General features: G+C 54.5%; 2 protein-coding genes across 2 annotated transcripts; both read left to right on the forward strand.

Moving 5' to 3' along the window:
* Window positions 1-796: 796 nt before the first annotated feature.
* On the forward strand, window positions 797-7,294 carry LRRC23 (leucine rich repeat containing 23). Its single transcript, XM_063148514.1, has 7 exons — window positions 797-953; window positions 1,030-1,142; window positions 1,967-2,220; window positions 2,305-2,435; window positions 5,709-5,845; window positions 6,424-6,664; window positions 6,949-7,294. Exons 1-7 carry the CDS (start codon window positions 852-854, stop codon window positions 6,985-6,987), a joined length of 1,017 nt encoding a protein of 338 aa, XP_063004584.1. The 5' UTR covers window positions 797-851; the 3' UTR covers window positions 6,988-7,294.
* Window positions 7,295-7,474: 180 nt separating this feature from the next.
* On the forward strand, window positions 7,475-17,131 carry ENO2 (enolase 2). The gene is made up of 12 exons (XM_063148515.1): window positions 7,475-7,634; window positions 10,555-10,646; window positions 11,544-11,639; window positions 11,922-11,980; window positions 12,981-13,050; window positions 13,210-13,343; window positions 14,054-14,276; window positions 14,725-14,922; window positions 15,051-15,252; window positions 15,462-15,570; window positions 15,708-15,766; window positions 16,101-17,131. The coding sequence occupies exons 2-12, from the start codon at window positions 10,562-10,564 to the stop codon at window positions 16,168-16,170; spliced, it is 1,305 nt and encodes a 434-aa protein (XP_063004585.1). The 5' UTR covers window positions 7,475-7,634; window positions 10,555-10,561; the 3' UTR covers window positions 16,171-17,131.
* The last annotated feature ends 174 nt before the right edge of the window (window positions 17,132-17,305 follow it).

Consider the following 17,305-nt stretch of genomic DNA (forward strand, 5'->3'; position numbering starts at 1 on the left):
TGAGCAGGGGGTGAGCTCAGATTGACATTCAGATGTGTAGCACAGGAGAAGGGCTCGGCACCAGGGAGCACAGCAGGACGAGGCAGGGGGCAGCTCGCTGTGCAGCCCCGAGCGCAGGGCGCTGAGCAGGAAGGGCCATGGCTGATGGTTGTGTGAGCAGCTCCGCCTGGACCAGCTTAGCCAGCACTAACCTTATCCAGGCACTGCAGAGGAGCAAAGGGCAATGAAGGGAAAGGGAGCAGAGCCTTGGACTTTGGATTAACTGCGAACCACTGCTGACCATCAGCTCTGAGTAGCATTCCCGGCTGGTAAACACCCAGTGCTGTTGGCAACGGCTGGGCACGGGAAACCTCAACCCTTCCCAGCTCCACAGCCTGGAGGACGGGAATGGAGCAGTGCACCCCAAAACTTCCTTCCCGGCATCCACAGGCTCATATCTGGGGAGGCTTCATGCAGAGCCCAAGGCTAATTCTGCTCAACATGTTAATTAAATATTTACTAGAGGGTAAATTAAGAGTTAATTAGGCATTCACCGCCCCAGTGCCCACCACCCTGTGCAGCCCTGCCTGACTTTGAACCTGCCCCGTTCTGAGCTGGGTGCGCACACAGGTCCCTTCCCACCGAAAAAACCTTCGGTTCCCGGCATACGCTAATACTCGCAGATGTCACCCAGCCGGGAAGGCGCAGTGGGATCGCAAAGCGCCGGCGGTGAGGGCGGGACACGCTCGGAGCTTGCCCAGCCCCGGGGCCGCGGCGCTGGCACAGCGGCGGGCCCGCCCCCGTTCCCATGGCAGCGGCCGGGCCTCGAGCGGCCGCCGCGGGAGGCGGCAAGCGCGGCCTGCCCCGGGAGCATGGAGGACGAGGAGGAGAGGGAAGAGGGCGAAGAGAAGGAAGAGGGCGAGGAGAAGGAGGAGGAGGAAGAGGAGGAGAAGGAGAAGGAGAAGGAAGAAGAGGTGAGGGGGAGGCCCTCAGCACCGCCCGGCTGTGGCTGGGCCAGCTTTGCCGTTGTGCTCTCTCCTTCTCTCCCAGGAGCCGCCGCCCTGTCCCCTGACGGAGGAACACTTCAAGGAGGGCCTGTCTCTCCTCTGTAAGACCGGCAACGGGCTGGCCCACGCCTATGTGAAGTTTGAAGCCAAAGACAAGTGAGTGTGCAATGCCTGACCCGGCAGAAGCCCCTCACTCCATGGCCACGGAGTCGCTGTGCCACAAGCTGGTGATCGGCCATGTGGGAAGGGAGCGGATCCAGGCCCTGCTCTCCGGCCACCTGGATTCCAGCCGTGCCTCAGCACAGCCTGTCCATCCTCAGCCCTGGCTGGGCACTGCCTCCAGCACGGCCAGACACACTGCTGGGAGCATCAGTGTCCCCAAGGCTGAGGGCAGCCTGCCCATCACTCTGGACTGTGCTCTCCTAGGGGGGCTGAACAGAGTGACCTCCCTACAGGCACTTTGAGAAATATCCATTGACATCTGTCCTCCCAGCTGCTAACCTTTAAGGCAGGCAGCTGTAAGTACTGTGCCACAATGGCCTTGGGACAGTTTGGAGCCTCAGCCTCCCCAGCAGAGCCACCTAACTAAAGCCCCATTAAGACTGTTTCTTTCAGCAGTCTCATAGGGTATCTCAACCACTATTTTTTCCACTAGAAAAGTCTTTCCACACAGTCGTTTGTGCTGACACTATTGTCTAACAGACCCCTCCCCAAAACTTACCCTTGTCTCTGCTCTGGTTGTCCCCTGTCCTGACAGATAGAATTCAATGGGAATAAGTACTCCCTCTGCCAGGAAAGCAGATTCAATCTTACCATTCATCTTTACTGACAGGCCTATCCCTATCACCTGCCTTTTTCTTCCTTTTCTCAGCAGGGCTTTCTAGGACAGCAGGGAAGTAGGAGAGGTGGTTGCCCTCCTACCAAAAAGATGGTAGTGGTGAAATATGAGAGATATTTTATTCACATTCACTCTCCCTCAGGGGCCTGACAGACATCAGCCTCCTCAAACACTTCATTCACCTGCGGTATGTGGATTTGTCAAAGAACAAGCTGAAAGATTTGGCCCCCCTGAGCAGCCTAACCCAGCTGCTTTGGCTGAAGGTGGATAGGAATCTGCTCACCAGTGCCAGCATGCAGGAGCTGCCCTACCTCCAAGTCATCAGCTTTGATCGCAACCGCATCGTGGATTTTGAGGGCATTACTCACCCCCTCCTAGCCAACCTCAGCCTGAAAGGTGATACAGGCTACCTGTCTTGTGGGGACACTCTCTTGGAAAGGTGGGATTAACTTTCTTGTTTCTTTTTCCTCTGGCACTCAGAAAATAAAATCGAGACAGTGCTGGGCCTGAGTCACGACCATTTGTTCAGCCTGCAAGTCCTGGAGCTGCGAGGGAACAAGATGAGCACCACAGCAGGGCTCGGTGTTTCCAAGCTCAAGAAACTCTACCTGGTAAGGGATCACCAGCCCGGGGAGTGGGACAGAGCTGCTGCAGATCCAAGCACCTGCAGCCCACATAGCACAAAGGGAGTGGCCATGAACCAGGAATCTCAGAGGAGTCCATGTTGAGTGCATCAGGTTCTTCCCTCCTGCAGGAGGGCAGCTTTCCCTTTAGGCAGTGTTGGGCAGGCTTTGTATTCTGTGTGCCCTGGGACCTCTGGAGATCATGTCACCCTTTGGGTGACAAAGGGAGGCAATGCCTCTTTCTCTTCTCTGATGGGCCTAATCAAACACTGGTTTAAAGCCAGCACAATTATGTGATTCACACCTACAGCTGCCAAAAAAGAAATTGATTCAATATTGCAGTGAAACTAAGATAGGAGAAGCAGTTTCTTAATATCATAAACAATTACTTCAAGGAAGCATTTACTCCTAGAGATGCAAATGAAGAAAGTATGTATGGCTTAGTCCCATAGATCACACTGTGCTGCAGCTTGCAAAGACTAAACAGATGTCTTGAGTCACTACCTCTTGAAAAGCAATTAAATATGATAAAGGCTTTGAAAAACTATGTGGCTTCTTTTCATCAAGATTCCCTGGCAGAAAACACTGAGGAGATTGCTTGCTGAGATTTGCCTGAAATTTTCTGATGGGAAACTGGGATTTTATGACTGGAGGTGCTCCAAGGATGGATGAAGTGGATCAGTCACTAGATACAATACAGAATTTCAAAGCATACCTTGTCACTTTAGTGAGTTATTGCAGGGAAGCAAACAGAGCACCTCTGCTGAGGGAAGGTTCCTGGCATGACTGGGAGGTTTCTGAGCTGCCCATGTGAAACAGGAAAGTTGCAAGGGATGATTGTTAAAACTAGAACAACCGACTCACAAGAATCTGTGGGGCTTGAATTTGTCTCCCGTGTCTACCTGCCCATTAAATTGTTTTGCAGGGAAATCTCCCCCAGTAATGCTTTGGTTTCTGTGTAAAGACTTAGGTGTTATTTCAGCCTTGGGTAAGTGCAGCTGATTCCTCAATGACAGGGTTCAAGACAAAGGGCTCAATGTAAGGAATTGAACCACGTTTGGTTAATGTATGACATAGCCACAGATGAAATTTCATATGTAAAAAGTGGCATGTGCTAGGAAGATGACAAGCTGGGTATGTGCCATGTGGCACTTGCATAATTTTTGAGGGTCACAGTAGGGCTGTGTTGGCTCCTGCTCATGGTGCAGCAGTGGTGGCAAAGGCTGACCTGAAAAAGATGGAGTGTGCAGGATGGGCAAAGGAAATCATGGGCAATGTGTGGTAACTTTCCATAAGGAACAGTGGCATCACATCTGGGAGAAGAACTGGTATCCATGGGAAGGTGGTGGTGTGTCAGACAGAATGTTGTTTGATTTAGGGGAGAAAAATGGATCAACTCTGAAAAATATTCATTCTGCATTGTCCTGCAAGTGCTGGCAAGGCTAGAGCTGGTAAAACAATTCACACTGAAGTGATGAAGAAAGTGAGTGTTGGGAGGTTACTATGCCTTTTGTGAACCAGTGATCAGTGAGCTCCCCACCCACACCAGCTCACCATTTTCACTGAGGTACAATGTCCTAATCCTTCCTGACTGATAAATCTGCTCATGTGGCCTTCACTAAATACCCAACTTTCCTCTTTTTGTCCTGGTGTTACTCCTTTTACTTGGCCCAGGTGGTCCAGATTCTTCTTTGTCCAGTTGCTATGAAAATCCTCCTTTACTACAAAATGTCTGCATCCTGAATGACTCAGCCCTGAAGTGTTCTCCTATCCCACCAGTTCAGCCTGTGCCCCTTTTTCAGTCTCAGGCATTGCCCAGGTCAGTGCTTGGGTGCCTATGGGGAAGAGAGAGCACAAGAGCACCTCTCACCCCGTTTTCCATTCAGATCTTAGCGACTGCAGCCCCGAGGCACATCGGCAAGGAAAGCCCTGCTCAGCCCTAGGCTGGAGAACGTGGCGGAGAGCCGACAATTACCAGGGATGCTCCAAACTTGGCCGCACAAGGCGCTGAGCAGCCCGGCAGAGCAGAGCAGAGCAGAGCAGAGCAGAGCAGAGCAGAGCAGAGCAGAGCAGAGCAGAGCAGAGCAGAGCAGAGCGTGGGTGCTGGCACTGCGGGGAGCCTCCGCTCGGGCAGGAGACCTCTAGTGGCCTTTTCCAGCCGAAATCCTGCTCTGAAACCGGTATCTGAAATTCAGAGCTTCCATTTCCCTACTTCGTTAATCCACATCCCAGTGAAGTGAATGAAATTCAGTGATGGGGAATTTTTCTGAAGTAAGACACAGCCCAGAGGAGTGGAAGTGCTGTGTCCAGTTCTGGCCCCTCAGTTTGGGAAGGACGTTGAGACACTTGAGCACATCCAGAGGAGGGAAACAAAGCTGGTGAGGGGCTTGGAACACAAATCCTGTAAGGAATGACTGAAAGATGTTTAGCCTGAAGAAAAGGAGACTCAGGGGTGACCTTATCACTCCCTACAACTTCTGAAAGGTGGCTGTAGTCAGGTGGGGGTTGGTCTCTTTCACCAGGCAGCAGCTGACAGAACGAGAGGACACAGGCTTAAGCAGTGTCAAGGGAAATATAGGTTGGATATGAGGAAGAAGTTTTTTACAGAAAGGGTGATAAAGTTCTGGAATGGTCTGCCCAGGGAGGTGGTGGAGTCACCATCCCTGAATATGTTTAAGAAAAGACTGGATGTGGCACTCAGTGCCATGGTTTAGTTGAGGTGTTAGGGCATGGGTTGGACTCGATGATCTTTAAGGTCTCTTCCAACCCAGTCATTCTGTGAATTCTGTGAAGGGACTTCCTGGTCATAGATTTTCCCCACAAGAGAAGCAGCTACTGGAAGGTGCCTGGACTACATGGCCTGTGTGACTGAGAGGGGCTGTTACTCATCCTTTAAACACATTAATTGTAGGCTCAGGTGTGCTTTCCCCTCCATGCTGTTGCTCTCTGAGGCTCAAATTTGGCACTGCCATGGGAAGGGGTGCTGTGCTGGCAATGGAGTGTTCACATGGGGTGGTTTTATCTCAGACACCAAGCAATGCTTCAGGAAACACTTTTTCAGCAAATTTGTGGTCCTTTAATCCAAATTCTGAGAACCCATTTGGCCAATGCTCTGAGCTATCTGATTGAGCTTCAGACAAGGCTGTGTTATGAGTGGTAGGAGTCTGAAGGATAGAAAGAGATTTAAAGGCCAGAAATAACTGCTGTTCCCTCTCCTGTGTGTCCCTATTTTCCTTCTGTCTTCCTGCCTCCCTGGCTCAGGCCAAGAACACCATTTGCAGCCTTGAAGGCCTTGAGGAGTTGGAGCAGCTGGAGATTCTGCACCTGCGTGACAACAAGCTGGAGGCCCTGGATGGATTCTCTGCTAGCATGAAGTGCCTGCAGTACCTCAACCTACGGTGGGTCCTCCCTGCTCTGTGTTGGGACCGGAGATCCCTTCATCAGACTGCACTGCCATTTAGCTCTTTGGGATTTTCTGGGGGGGTTTTGGAAGCTGAAGACCTGGTAGAGGTGGGTATTTGATATTTACCGTCCTTAACTTGTGTTCAGCAGCTGTCCAGGCTGTAACAGCCAGGGCCTTTCCTGGGCTTCTTAGAAAATATCAGCCTCTCCAGTCATTCTCATACCCCACCTCAGGCTTTTCCTTCCTTGCCATAAGTCAGTTGGGTCCCTCAAATCCTGTTCTCTGTGTTCTGCCTGCAAATGCCCTTTAGTTCCCGGTGTTTGCCATGGTGATGTCACACAGTTCAAAGGCTGGCTGAGCACAGAGGAATCCAGAGGAGCTGTCCTTTTTGTGCCTCATTCTGGGGAGCTACAGACGGATCTGCATCTTAGGTGACAAATCTGTGGTCTAATGCCTATGGTACCTCATGCTGCTAAGTTTTGCTTTTTCTGTAACATCCACTTCTTGTTCCAAAGGGATTTCACTACTAGCACGGCTCTCCTTGCCCTGCTCTCTGTGCTTCCTTTTCCTCAGGAACAATGGGATCAAAAGCTTTGAGGAGGTGGGAAAGCTGCAGGTGCTGCCCATGCTGCAGGCGCTGGTGCTGATGGACAATCCGTGTGCCCAAGAGCCCGACTACCGGCTGCAGGTCCTGTCCTGGCTGCCACGGCTGCAGCGCCTCGACAAGGAAACCGTCGAGGAGGAGGAGCGGGAAGAGGCCGAGAAAATGCAACAGACAAGGAAGGAAAAAGAAAAAGAAAAAGAAAAACAAAAGGTGAGAACAACGCAGTGCAGGGATTAGAAGGAGGTGGAGAGAGAGAAAAAGGACCAAGCATGCTGATAAAGGCTCTCCTCCACTATATGACATGAGGAGAAGGGTGAGGGATGTCAGTCTCAAGAGCACAAGAGGCTGAAAAAGAGGCCAGGCTTTGCAACCTGGCTGTGGTTGCCAGCATGCCACCCTGCTGCCATTCCTGACCCCACTAGCAAAAGAGGGCAGTGAACGGGGAAGAGACATTGGGCATGAAGTCATTAACTTCTCCCTCCTCCCTTCTTCAGGAAATGCAAGAATCTCTTGAGGATACAGTGCCTGAGTGATCCGTTTTTAACACCTGTTCCCAGAGGCTGTCAAGATGTAGTGATGCCTCTCCTCGTTTGTGAGGCTGAGAAAGTGAGAGCTGTAGGTACCAGCTTCACCTTGTTTTACCTCTGGAGAAAAGAGGAGTGCTACCCACCCTGGTCCTGGAAGCTGCCCTGAGGCACTGCAGTGTTTTTGCAGTCACTGCACTGTGTTGTATTCTCAGTAGGCCTGAGAGGGGAAAGGGGAGAGTTACAGGTCCTGTGGTTCAATTTGATTCCCAAAAACCCTGCAAGATTTTCTGATTTGAATAAAAATAATTAATGAGCCTGGAGTGACTGGGATTGTTTATCCTGCACACCCACTCCTATTCCCTGGCTCTCTCACCCTCATCTGTCTACGTCTATCCCTTGCTGCCTGCCTCTCTCTGTCTCTCCATCCCCTACGTGCTGTTTGCAAAGCTTTGCTAAATCCTGACTCATCGCAGCTCTGGGTCACATGCTGCTGTCCCGGCCCTATCAGGGGCGTCTCCATCCTGCTGCTGCCGCCACCGTTGGCTTAGAGGACACATCATCTCCCCTTGAGGTCCTGCATCCCTCCTCAGCTCCGTCCTCTCTCCTTTCTACCAGCACTTTCTCAATTTTTCGTCCAGCCCTGCCCTAGGAAGGTAAGTGTCTCCCCACGGCCAGCACACCCCTCACTGCGTGCGTGTTTCTGCTGCCCCCCTTGTGCCCTCCAAACCCCACACGCACTTTGGGGTCCCTGCCGAGAAGGACCACGGCATTAACAACTCAACTCCCCTCGCTTCCTCCCCCTGCTCCTCCCACCTCTGTCTCCTCACCCCCATCCTTCTGACTTTTCTTTCATATTTTAATTTCAGGTACTCCCTCCTTCCCAAGCCCCCCCTTTCCCCTCCCGGCAATCATCATTTCAGACGTGAGCCCAGGGAATTGCAGGAGTGGGGGGGCCGCCAGCGAGGATAGGTGCTGCTCCCAAGGGCACTGTCGGGAGGTGCTGCGGGATGGAGCTTTCCCGGGGGAGGGGTGCTGGTGGGGAGAAGGCAGCGCTCCGTCTGGGCACGGCTGGGGAAAGGATCCAGCCTCGGAGCGGCCCCCCAGCCCCCCGAGGTGCTGACATAAACGCGGGCGCTCAGGGAGAGCGGGGAGGGAGGGAGAAAAGGGGATGTTTTCCTGTTTGCACAGCCCCACACCACAGGGGAGGGGGAGAGCACGGAGAGGAGTGACAGTCAGGCAAGCAAGAGCTGCATCAGTCACGACACTGCAGCAGTGCGGGCTTCCCGGGAGCAGTGCCCAGCCCGGGGGATCGCAGTGGCACACGGGACTGGTGGGAAGGGTCTCCACCGTGCCGGCCCGGCAGGGACAGGGAATTGCTGCCAGCGCCAGCTCCACGGGAAGGCATTGCAGCAGCACCAGCCTCCCAGCGTACCGTGCCCAGCCCCTGTTCACGGGGGCTGCACAGCCTCCTCTCTCTTCCTGGATGTGGTCTGTGGCTTCCCAGCCATGGCTCCATCCCAATCCCTTATCCCAGCTTATCCGCCTCTGACCTCCTTTCAGACCAGTGCAGCTGATAGCAGGGATTTCAGGGTGCTTCTGTTCAAAAGAGAGCAAATGCAGGGGGAACGGGGCAGCAACACAAGTGGAGAAGAGGCTTAAAGGACTACAAGGGAGAGGAGGTCATGTAAGTGATGGGGAGGGGCAGGCAAGGCTGGATTTGGGCTTGTCATTTGGCTTCCTCGGATCTGGCTCCAAGAGGGGCTGGTGGATGTGGCCACAGGGATGTGACCAGGGGCAACGTGACCAGATAAGCAGAGAGCCACAGCATCTGGCACAGCTGTGCTGTCAAAGATGGCTTTAAGCAGGGTCCTGTCCCTCTGTACCCCGTGGAGGCTGTGGAGGCACGGCCAGGGCACTGCTGCAAGGAAGCTCACGGCTGGCTGCGCCGGCACGACTCTGGAGGAAGTTCCTGTGGCGTGTGCCAGATGGCGTGAGGAGCGCTGCCAAAGCGGCTGATGGGGGATCCCAGCCCAGATGGACATGGTGGAGGGCCCTGTGCAGGCTCCAGGGAACCCTGGAGTCGCTGACCACAACTCCCCACAGGAGAAGCTCTGGCTGAAGCTTCAGAGCAGCAGCACCAATCCCCACACCCTTGTGATTTCCACCCACCCGGGGCAGTGGCATCAGGCGCTGGCTCCGGCTTCCCCATCCTGGTTCTCAGCTCCCCTCGGTGCTGGGATTTGCTGGTTCAAACTCATTTTCCCTGCCCTGGTGCTCAGGGCCTGGGCTGGCTGTACCCTTGCTCAGGCATGCCATGGGGACATCCTGGCTGGGGCTCCATGGCTACTCTGGCCTCTGCCAGCCCTGCTCAGGGCTGAGGCAATCATCCGTGGGAGCCAGGGCAGGGAAACGTGGCAGTGCTGGAAGCATGGGGGACAATGACAAGTCACACACCTCAATGCAGCACCCCCTCAGCACAGCCCCACAGCCAGGGGAAAGAGAAGGTGGCATGAGGAGCTGATTTGGAGCCTCTGGAGAGCAAACTGCAGCAAGAGAAGCTCTTTCAAACAGCCATCATTACCCACCAGCATGTTTTCTACTTCAGGTTTAACCAAAATGGTTCTACTTCAGGTTTAACTGGGTGCCCCAAAATGCTAGGCTTCCTCACCCCTCCACCCAACAGAGATCCAGCCCAGCCTCATCTGCTTCCCTGCCTCAGGAATGGAGCAAAGGGTTGGCAGCTGGGCCGGGTGTCCCCTCCCTCAGAGCCCTCTTTGCAACGTCTGAGGCACCATGGCCTCAGCAAGATGGCTCCTCAGGCTGCCAGGCTCCACGCTCCCGCCGCCTTGGCACAGCCTAACCCCTCAGCTCACGGGGACATGGGGACACTGAGCAGGCACATGGCAGGGGGCACATGGCTGGGGTGTGGGACAGCCAGGCTGGGGTGTGGGACAGCCAGGCTGGGATGTGAGACAGCCAGGCTGGGGTGTGGGACAGCCAGGCTGGGATGGCTGCCCTGCATGGGCTGCAGAGGGGCTGGGCCCCCCTGGCTGGCTGCCCCTGCCCTGCCCATCATGCTGGGCTGGCTCCCCATTCACTGCACAGGAGCCGCTTGCTGTCTGGCTGTCAGGCGCTGTCCTCGCCTCCCGGCAAGGGGACAGGAGATGCCAGGAGCTGCTGCCCCGTCCTTGACACCAGAGCCAGGGGCACCTCCCCGCTGTGCCAGCTGATCCCTCCCTCTCTGCTGCCGTGGCACCCTCCCCATCCCTGCCGTCCAGGCTTGTGTCGGGCGCTGTGCTGTGACGCAGGGAGAGGCAGAGTGCCCCTAGTTTGTCAGCTGCAGCAGAGGGCAGAGCAAATTCAAATAGATAGCCAGTTCCTGGAAAAATGTTTGTAGATTCCTGTAGTCTGGGTGGATTTCTAAATTTCCTGGGGCAAATAGTTTTAGCCCAAATTTCTAAGGTCACTTTTCCTTGAATTCCCTTCTCTCTGTCAGTCTAGACATAGAAGGGGTGAGCACCACATCCTGGAGCCTCTCAGAGCTGAACGTACCCTGTTCTCTCCTCTCCACAGATTCACCATGGCGGTCGAGAGGATCCATGCCCGTGAGATCCTGGACTCCCGTGGGAACCCCACCGTTGAGGTGGACCTCTACACACACAAAGGTATGAGGGTGAGATAAGGGATGCAGGGCAGGCCCTGCCCTCTCAGGCAGAGCTGGTGCTGTGCAGCAGCCTGGCATGCCAAGAGCGTGGAGGCTCCTCACCGGTGAACCCCAGCAGAGAACAAGTCAGGGGAAGAGGCAGAGACCAAAATTCTGCCCGTGCTCAACAACCCTGCACATGTGCCAGGCAAACCATGACAAGACAGCTGGCTGTCCTGCATGTGACCTGAGCCACGTGCCTGCCCATAGCAGGGACTGAAGGCCTTTTTATCATAAATGTCTGCATCTTGTCATGGTACCCCTGCTGCAGCTGTGCTTTTAGCCCTGGGGCACGGTAGATGTTTGGTAGCACATCCATGGCCATGCTTCTGGCAGGGATAAAGCTTTGTTCCTGAGGTCTCTGTGCAGCTATGTCCATGCGTGGGGCTCAGCTGGAGGAGCTGCATTTGCATGGACCCCCAAAACTGCTTGGGCTGAGGGGTGAGGAGCAGTGAGAGGCCAGAGCAGGCATGCAACCATTGTCTTCCTTCTTCAGTAAGGCAGAAACCTCAGTCTGAGGGGGAGGAAGCTGAGGGTGGCTGTGAGTCAGGCTGCTTCTCGAACTAGGAGGAGGGCTGAAGAACTTCCATCCATCACACACGGTTTTGGGATCAGTGTGAATCTCTGGGTGCCTGACATCCAAGTTCCTCAGCCTGGAAGCCCTGGGTGCCATCTATTTCTGCCCCTGAGGTGCTCCACCTCTAGGGACACCAGCCACGAGCAGCCAGCCAGCGAGGCCATCCATTTGCACAAGCAGTTGCTGCATCCTTTCCTATGAAAACAGAGCAGAAGCAGGTGCATGAGTGCTTTTCCTCTTCACCCTCTGCTTGTCTCACACCCCTGTTTTGCTGTTTCCCAGGCATGTTTCGAGCAGCCGTCCCCAGTGGAGCGTCCACTGGTATCTACGAAGCGCTGGAGCTGCGAGACAATGACAAGTCACGTTTCCTTGGAAAAGGTGGGGAGATGCCTGCTCCACAGCTCATCCTCAGGGCTGCCTGTGTGTGGAGCCCTGCTGGAGGGCACTGCCCACCCACTGGTGTGACACGGATGTGTCCCTCAGGGAGACCACAGAGGCACAGAGCTAGTGTAAAGTGAAAGATCAGGCCTCGATCTTCCCTTGCTGTCTCCCTCTCTCTGTCTCTCTATCGGTCCTCTCCCTCCCTCTTTCCACTCTTCTCTCTGCCTCACTCTCTCTCTCTCTCTCTCTCTTTCTTTCTCTGCCTCTTCCCTTCTTTAGGGGTCCTGCAGGCCGTGGATCATATCAACAGCACTGTCGCCCCAGCTCTCGTGGGCTCTGTAAGGATTTCTCTTTGTTCTCCCTTGTCCAACGCTTACTCTGGTCCATCTCTGTCCCCCGATCTCTGTCTCTGCTCTCTTCATCTCACTGGGTTAACAGACACAGCGATGCTCTCTGTGAACCTGGGCACACCCCTCCTGCCCTCCATGCCTGTGTGTGTCCACAGCAATCTTTTCTCTGGGAGGAAAGGATTTAACTCTTCCTGCTCCACCGCAGCATCTGTGCAGCCTAACTCGTCCCCTCGGTGCTCCCTGTAGAGCTCACCCCCTCCTTCAGCTGTGCTCCCCCTCAAGCACTGAACCACATCCACACGTCTGTGGCCTCATCCTGGTGTGATGAGCAATGGTCGCACCGTGCAGGGTCTGGCACAGCTTGCAGAGCAGTGGTGTCACATCTGCAGCCTGTTTACACCTGAAGACCTGGAGCCTGCTTTGAGGAGAGCTGAGCCAAAGCCACATATTACGCACCATGTAGCCCATGGCTGGCTCTGGCTGAGAGCACAGTTCTCTCTTGCCGCTGAAAAATACCCAGCATGGTGGAGAGCTGCCTGTGTTGGGTCTAATCTTGCTTTCCACCTCACTCCTGGGGATGGCTCCATCCAGTCTACATTCGCTTGCTTGAGGTTGAGCATGTTCTGTTGTTCTGCCCAGCTTCTGTGTGACCACAACACCACCACAAAGCTCCCTGGAAGCTGCCAAAAGGCTGGGAAACCCCCCAGGGTGTCCTGTGTCCCCAGCAATGCGTGGCCTTGCCTGGGCTGCAGCTGACCCCCTCTCCACCATGGGTACATCCACACTGCACTGCAGAAACACCATCAGGGTTACCTAACCTGACTAAATACCATAGCACCAGTTTCCAGAGCTTTGTGTGTATATGTTCCCCCACAAGCTGAAAAAGTCCTTTTACCTCCAGCTTCTCCATCAACGCCTCCTCTCCCGCACACCAGAGCCAGCAGCTCTTCCAGTCATCCCCTTCTCAGGAGCTGTTCCTTTCTTGCAGGGCCTCTCTGTTGTGGATCAAGAGAAGATAGACAATCTGATGCTTGAGATGGACGGCACAGAGAACAAATGTAATCCATCCTTCTTTTTGGCCGGGAAATTACGGGCATGGGAGGCTGCAGGGCTGGAGTGGGGGGCACTGCCCAAGCAAGGCTGGGCTGGCAAGGGCATACACACCCACTGGGCAGGATGTTGCCACCTGAAAAGTCAACCTCCTCCTTTACCCACAGCCAAGTTTGGTGCCAATGCTATCCTGGGAGTTTCTCTGGCCGTGTGCAAGGCGGGAGCTGCAGAGAAGGATGTGCCCCTGTACCGGCACATCGCTGACCTGGCCGGCAACTCCGACCTCATCCTGCCCGTGCCAGTAAGACTCTTCCCTCCTTGACATCCACCTTCAGAACCTCCAAAAGAGTGTTGTTCCCAAAAGAAACTTCAGAGGTGTTGGGAGGTAGATAAGGAAGGGATATGGGATTGAAACATCAGCTGAGTGCACTGCAGTTGTCAGGGAAGCAAATCAAGGCCTGAGATTTGTCAAGTTTCAATGGGAAAAAAGGAGCTTGAGGAGGATAGAGGAGAGGTTGTGGTGAGGGGCTGACTGAAGTTCTCATTCTTAGCACAAGAAGCAGAGGGCATCATGTGAACCCTCTGGGGCACAGTTCAAAACAAGGGCATATGGGTCTTCACACCAAGGAGAACCTGTCTTGAGAAACTATTTCTCAAAGGGAGTTGTGGATGCTAAAATTTTCTCAGGGTCAAGAAGAAAAGTCCTGGAAGAGAGGTTGACAGCATTGTTGATACACAGGTACAGATAAACAGAACATAGATAACCCACATAACTCAGGAGATCTCTGAGAGGGGAACAGGTGGGAAAATCTTCCCTAACCATGTGGCTTGAGCCACTGCTGGAGGGAACACTCCAGGCTTATGTGTCTTTGCTTGGATGGTAGAAGCTGATGTGCTTACATTACCCTGTGGGATGTGGCATGCGTGGGCATGGTGACACATCTGAGAGCCACCTCTCAGGGATGCCAAGACCGGTTCCTTCAGCTCTGACTCTCTCATGGACTCTTCCAGGCTTTCAACGTGATCAATGGAGGTTCCCATGCAGGCAACAAACTGGCCATGCAGGAGTTCATGATCCTGCCTGTGGGAGCTGAAAGCTTCCGCGATGCCATGCGCATTGGGGCTGAAGTCTATCACAACCTTAAGAGTGTCATCAAGGAGAAGTATGGCAAAGATGCTACCAATGTGGGTGATGAGGGAGGCTTTGCTCCCAACATCCTGGAAAATAGCGAAGGTGAGAGCCCTACAGAGATGGGGTACCCCTGCCTGCAATGCTACAGGTCCCTATGCCCAGCTCACAGCATTCCCTGGACTGATTCAAAAGATGATGCCTAAATGTCATTGACCTCCTGTGTTAGGGAGTGTTTCTGAGCTCCCTCTCCTTGGGGTGGCCTTGATCTGTCACAGCCTCTCCATACAAACCTTTTATGATGTGCATGTTTTTACAAAGCTTTCCACAAACTTGTCTTTGAGCTGTGGAATCGCATTTTAATTCCTCCTTGTCCCTTTGGACACAGCCCCTTCAGCTCCTTGGCATTTCTGTTGTGTTCTGGGCTCCCTTCTAGTTCTCCATCACACCACCAGACTCCCGGTGGCTCTAGGGCCCTTCCCAAGGGAGGCTCCCACCGAGAGGCAGAGCTCTCTGCACAGGCTGACTCTCCTGACTGTGGTTCTCCCCTCAGCTCTGGAGCTGCTCAAGGAAGCCATTGACAAGGCGGGCTACACGGACAAGATCGTCATCGGCATGGATGTGGCAGCCTCCGAGTTCTACCGCGACGGCAAATACGACCTGGACTTCAAGTCCCCAGATGACCCAAGCCGCTATATCTCTGGAGATGAGCTGGGAGACCTCTACCAAAGCTTTGTGCGGGATTACCCAGGTGAGCTGCTGCGCGGGGCCGCAGGGGATCAGCACTGGGGCTGCACAGCGACCAGGCACAAACCCTCTGTGTTTCAGGGGTGGGAAGGGAGGCAGCTGTGACTCGTGCCTCTTTGGCTGTCCTTTCAGTGGTCTCCATTGAGGATCCCTTTGACCAGGATGACTGGGAGGCCTGGTCTAAGTTCACTGCCAATGTGGGGATTCAGATAGTGGGAGATGACCTGACAGTGACAAACCCCAAGCGCATCGAGCGGGCTGTTGAAGAGAAAGCCTGCAACTGCCTCCTGCTCAAAGTCAACCAGATTGGATCTGTCACAGAGGCCATCCAAGCGTGAGTCCAGCCCACTGCCCTTGTTGTCCTGTGAATGGGCTGGTGATGAACCACAGCCAGGTGTCACACCATGCACTGGGTGAACAGACTTGTGTCTCTGCCAAAGTGTAGGATGCTGAGAGTGGGAGCAGAGTGTGCCTGAATCTTGCCCTGTGCAGGTGGTAAATGTAGGAGTAGGAGCTGCTGACTGCATTTCTCACTCCTTGCAGCTGCAAGTTGGCCCAGGAGAATGGATGGGGTGTGATGGTGAGCCACCGGTCTGGGGAGACTGAAGACACCTTCATTGCTGATCTGGTTGTAGGACTGTGCACTGGGCAGGTAGGTGAAACCCAGGCCGTGCACACACCTGGAGGAAAGCAAAGGGGTGTCAAAACAGAATCCCCTGCCCTGCCATGAGGAACTGGTGCAAGTCATAACAGTGTCTTACAGTGTTTGCTTTGGGGAATGCTTTACAGATAAAGACGGGTGCTCCCTGCAGGTCTGAACGCCTGGCTAAGTACAACCAGCTCATGAGGTAAGGGGCTCCAGGGCTGGGAATGCAGAAGAGAGAATAGGGGAGTGACCAACTGGGTGGGAGAAGCTGAAAGCCCGAGAGTGGATGGAGCTTGTGGGTGAAATGTTACAAAGACAAGGCACAGAGATGACAGTAGGATCCCGGGGAGGCCTCTGGGGCAGACTCCTTTCCTCCTCCTTGGCATGAGGTGAAGCCCTGCAGTCACAGCAGCTGGCAGGAGCTGAGCTCTCGGGCACATGTCAGCTTCCTGCTGACGAGCTGCCTCTCCAGGGCCCTGGTGCCTCCAATGCTCCCTCACTGCAAGGGCCTTATGTGTGCTGTCTCTCTCCTGCAGGATTGAGGAAGAGCTTGGTGATGAAGCACGCTTCGCTGGACACAACTTCCGCAACCCAAGTGTTCTTTGAACATTGTCCCTGGGGCACAGCCACCCTGCTGCTCTTTCCCACCTCACAGACTCTGAACCCCCATTTCCCTCCACTGCTCCCTTTTTTGCTCTTTCTCCCCACTCCGTCACCTGGTATCCTCTCACCTCAAAACCCCTCGAGTTCAGGTGTCCCTGGCTAGATGTACCCAGGCGAAGGATGAGAGAGCGGCCCACACCCTGTCCCTTGCTGTGGGCTCATAAGCATTCGTGGACCTAGGCATTGTGTGTCTCTGTTGTTTGTGCAGGGCCTCACCTGGGCCGCTCTGCTCCGTGCCAGACCACGGGAGCGGGTGCCCAGCGTGTCCCCGGTGCTGAAGCATGTGCGGTGACCATCCGTGTGCTCGGACACTGCGGCCGCGTCCAGCCGGGCGCTGCCAGCGCTCGCTCTCGTTGTGCTTGTGTGTGGGTGTGTGCCTGTGTCCTGGCCTACAGCGTCCCTGTGCCCCGGGCGCGTGTCTGCACTGAGCCCTGCCAGTGTCGTGTTGGGCTGTGCTCTGTTGGGCTGTGCTTGCCAGCAGCTTGGTGTTGAGGTGCACTGCTGTCCCACCCTGGGTGTGTGTGCTGTCAGTCTGTGGCACTGCTGTCCCACGCTGGTGTGTGTGTGTGTGTGCGTGTGTGTGTGTGTGTATGTGTGTGTGTGCTGTCACTCTGTGGCATTGCTGTCCCACCCTGGTGTGTGTGTGTGTGTGTGTGTGCGTGCTGTCAGTGTCTGGCTCAGCACACAGAACTGTGGGGCAATAGATTAAAGCACATCCGTAAACAAACCCACGCTCTCATCTGCTTCTTGTGACTTCTCTCTCTCTGTTCCCTTCCCCTCCTGCACTCCTTCACCCTCCCCTCTGCCCATGATGTCTGCTTCACCTTCTGGACAGCCCCTGCTCAGCTGAGCAACAGACAAACTACAGATCCCTAAACTCTATTAAAATGTGTTTCACACCTGAGTTGCCTGGCTTGGCCTGATGTTTATCTCTAGTTGCCAGTGTTGGGGAAGTGGGGACATTTTGCCACCAGAGCAGGAGATGCTCACACAGAAAGGTAACAAAAAAAAAAGGGAGAGGGGACTGGCAAGGGGAAGAGAAGGCCCAGCTACCCTCACCTGCTGTCACAGCTTTGTC

The sequence above is a fragment of the Melospiza melodia genome, chromosome 2 (genome assembly GCF_035770615.1).
Source record: "Melospiza melodia melodia isolate bMelMel2 chromosome 2, bMelMel2.pri, whole genome shotgun sequence".
NCBI lineage: Eukaryota > Metazoa > Chordata > Aves > Passeriformes > Passerellidae > Melospiza > Melospiza melodia.

Bases quoted from the DNA above. Each gene is read 5' to 3' on its own strand.
- LRRC23 (XM_063148514.1), top strand. From the start codon at position 852: ATGGAGGACGAGGAGGAGAGGGAAGAGGGCGAAGAGAAGGAAGAGGGC. The intron at 1,143-1,966 runs GTGAGTGTGCAA...ACTCTCCCTCAG, and splicing joins AAGTTTGAAGCCAAAGACAA to GGGCCTGACAGACATCAGCC. The intron at 5,846-6,423 runs GTGGGTCCTCCC...CCTTTTCCTCAG, and splicing joins CTGCAGTACCTCAACCTACG to GAACAATGGGATCAAAAGCT.
- ENO2 (XM_063148515.1), top strand. From the start codon at position 10,562: ATGGCGGTCGAGAGGATCCATGCCCGTGAGATCCTGGACTCCCGTGGG. The intron at 14,277-14,724 runs GTGAGAGCCCTA...TTCTCCCCTCAG, and splicing joins CATCCTGGAAAATAGCGAAG to CTCTGGAGCTGCTCAAGGAA. The intron at 14,923-15,050 runs GTGAGCTGCTGC...CTGTCCTTTCAG, and splicing joins CTTTGTGCGGGATTACCCAG to TGGTCTCCATTGAGGATCCC.